Below are 2884 nucleotides of genomic sequence, written 5' to 3' on the forward strand. Positions count from 1 at the left end.
GTCAGCTTGATAGTAACGGGATGCTTGCTGGAAAGTTAACTGACACTGGAGAAGAAAACCCCCACAAGCTTCAACTTCACCATGAAACGTCTCTGGTTGAAGGCGAAAATTTTCAGGGTTCGAACTGGAACCGGAAGTGCTGGAGCCGGCGGTGGCAGGAATGGACGCTGTGGCGGCAGTGTTAGGTGTAGCTTGACCCGTTAGTTCTATTAAAGTATGAGTGATGCCATCCAGTCAGCGGAAAAGATCCTGTTGGGCTGTGGCCATCTGAGACAGAGATTCGGCTTGCCGTCCCAAGGCTAATCCTTGTTGAGTGACGGCCAATCGGACCCCTTCTGGGTCAGCTGGGTCTGTGTTAGGACCAGTCCGTTCTGTCATGGCGAATTGGACAAGGCAGACCCAGACGCTGAAAACCCCGGAAAGAAACTCAGGCAAGTAGCGATAAGCAAAGAGTCTTTTAATTTCCAAGCAGGAAATAAACTGTTCAGGTTGTTAGTTACATCTTGCTAGCTTGGAGCTCTGGAGGGGTGTCGGCGTAGCAGCAGCTCGTAGCGTCTTGGGAGCTAAGCTGGGAGCGTGACGTGGCTGGAGTGGAGCGAGACGTGCGGTGAGGATCACTGCGCACTGCCTGATGTCTTGGGACCCGTGGCGAGCGAGGAGCGTGGCGTGACTTGAGGTGAGACCGGAGCGGAGCCAGCCGAAGATCTCCCAGGTGGAGACTCGTGGGTTTTGGAAACCTGGAGGCGGATCGATAAGCAGGGTAAGTAAAGGCCAGAACATGGATGAGAGCAAGAACTGAGGTTCAGACATGCACCGAGGTAGGCAACGGACTGACGATGATTGCTGGGCTGGATCTCCTTATGAAGGCAGAGAGGTGATGAGCAGAGTGTCCACAGCTGGTTCCAATCCTCAGGTGCACAGAGAGAGGGGAGGGGAGGAGCACTGACAGAGGCCACCATGACAAGAGCTTTGGACATCCATCTCTGGTCATCCTCAGGCAGTGTGGGAAGCCAGCCGGCTGGAAGACACACTCTTTGTGCTGAGAGGAAAAAAAGAAGGTAAAAAAAAGTCTATCAATAGAATTTGTGCATGGATAAAATTTAAAATTTCAGGGGACACTTAAACCTTAAAGCTCTTTCAGTAAGAGCAAATGCAAAAGGGGTTTTGTTTAAATATATATATAAAAATGTGTGTGTCAGTGGGGTGTGTGTGTTTTTTCTTTAAATGCATGCTTGAGTAAAGACATAAAAAATTCTATATAAAATGTACATACTTGCTGAGTGAGATTTGTCCCATCTGAGTGCTTCTGCCAGAAGCGTGCTGTCGTCCACTTCACTCGACACGGGTAGAAATGTGGTGGGAGTTTTTGGACCTGCAGCGGTGGAGAACTGCTCACTGGCTTTAGGGCCAAAGGCTGGTGGTGTCTGTGGAGGATTGATGGAGGTTTCCACAGTTGGGTGTGGGGAAGAGGGTCCTGCTACTGGGAGGGAGGTGGAGGAGGAGGCTTCGAGGGTGAAGGGGATCCTACAAGCGCAGGTGAGGAAGAAAGGGATCCAGCTGGCTTGTTTAAAGTTGTGGATGTGGAATGCGGCTGTGCATGTATCAAAGCTGAAAAACAACAACAACACAGCATAAACATCCACTGCCAATAAGATTTAATGTAACTCAGGGTTTGGAAAAAAAGAGAATTGTTTTCTTACAGGGTCTGACTTTAAATGGGGACGCCAGCCCTTTTACAGCTTTCTCAATGTTTTTGTCCTTGGCCAAATTACCCACTAATAGGGAAGAGAGAGACGCGGTGGAGATGGGCTGAGGAGTTTTGGGGTGTGATGGTGAACTGGCAGGTCTTGCAGCAGAAGGATTAGACGTTGATGGAGTCTGAGAAGAAGAGGATGCCATCGAGGGTCCCGGCTGTCTGGACAAACTAGGCTGTGTCTTCTCTCGTGACCACTGCTCCTCTTTCATCGCCACAGCAGTTTTGGCAGATGGAAACATTTCCATGTATTCTCTGAAACTTTCTTTGTTGCTGGCATGATCCTTGGTGTCTTTACTACCCCCTGTTGGATCTCTCTTCATAGCAGCAACAAGGTAGGCAGCATAACCTAAAGCATTTTCCAGCAGCCATTTGAATGTCTGGCCCTGGAAAATACCAAACTGGATCTCAAAGAAGCCAAGAAGATGCTTTCTGTTGGAAAGATCTCCCTGATGATCCAGCAGGTTCTTTGTTGCCTTTTCCAGTACTGCTTCCGGGGACAAGGGCTTCATCCATGGCTTTCCTTTTTTTGCCTTTTTATAGGAATAGGCTTCAGATGAGTCTGACAAATTCAGAATGCCACTAGCCAGTCTTCTGAATCTGGGTTCCATCATAAAAGCTGAATGAATCAAATGAGTAAAGCAGATTGTAAACCATAAACTGAGCTGTGCAAACACAAGATGAGAAAATAAAATGCTACAGAAGGCTTTAATACAGCTTTATTTGATTGGATGGATACTTGTATTACTTACTTTGATTTTTTTGTGTGTTCTTAAATACCAATTGCTTGTTTTTTGCGGAATGTTATTAATTTCAATTATTATTAATTATTGTTATTATTAATTACTATTATTCTAAACATTAAACACAACAAAAAAAAAATAACATATTGCAAAGCTTGAGGACAACAGTCTGACTCATTCCCGAAATAATTCATTCATAAATTTTTCTTATGTTTAATAATAAAAACAACAAAAATAACTTTGAATAAATAAAAGTATTTGTGTGCATGTGTTAAAGTACTCGCTAGTAAAACATGCGGGCGAAAGGCAAATAACAAACACAAAGAAGCAGCAATCGACACGTAAAAGGTCCGGTTATTATTCATATTTGAGCAGCTGATGCTCGGAT

General features: G+C 45.4%; 1 protein-coding gene across 1 annotated transcript; it reads right to left on the minus strand.

Moving 5' to 3' along the window:
- Window positions 1-463: 463 nt before the first annotated feature.
- Window positions 464-2265, minus strand: LOC111946303. Its single transcript, XM_023961917.1, has 3 exons — window positions 1701-2265; window positions 1274-1642; window positions 464-1039 (listed from the first exon to the last, which is right to left on the minus strand). Exons 1-3 carry the CDS (start codon window positions 2263-2265, stop codon window positions 615-617), a joined length of 1359 nt encoding a protein of 452 aa, XP_023817685.1. The 3' UTR covers window positions 464-614.
- Window positions 2266-2884: the final 619 nt, after the last annotated feature.

The sequence above is a fragment of the Oryzias latipes genome, chromosome 13, assembly GCF_002234675.1.
Source record: "Oryzias latipes chromosome 13, ASM223467v1".
Taxonomy (NCBI): Eukaryota; Metazoa; Chordata; class Actinopteri; order Beloniformes; family Adrianichthyidae; genus Oryzias; species Oryzias latipes.

Bases quoted from the DNA above. Each gene is read 5' to 3' on its own strand.
- LOC111946303 (XM_023961917.1), bottom strand. From the start codon at position 2,265: ATGAAGCCCTTGTCCCCGGAAGCAGTACTGGAAAAGGCAACAAAGAAC. The intron at 1,643-1,700 runs GTAAGAAAACAA...TCTTATTGGCAG, and splicing joins CCCATTTAAAGTCAGACCCT to TGGATGTTTATGCTGTGTTG. The intron at 1,040-1,273 runs GTATGTACATTT...TTTTCCTCTCAG, and splicing joins GGACAAATCTCACTCAGCAA to CACAAAGAGTGTGTCTTCCA.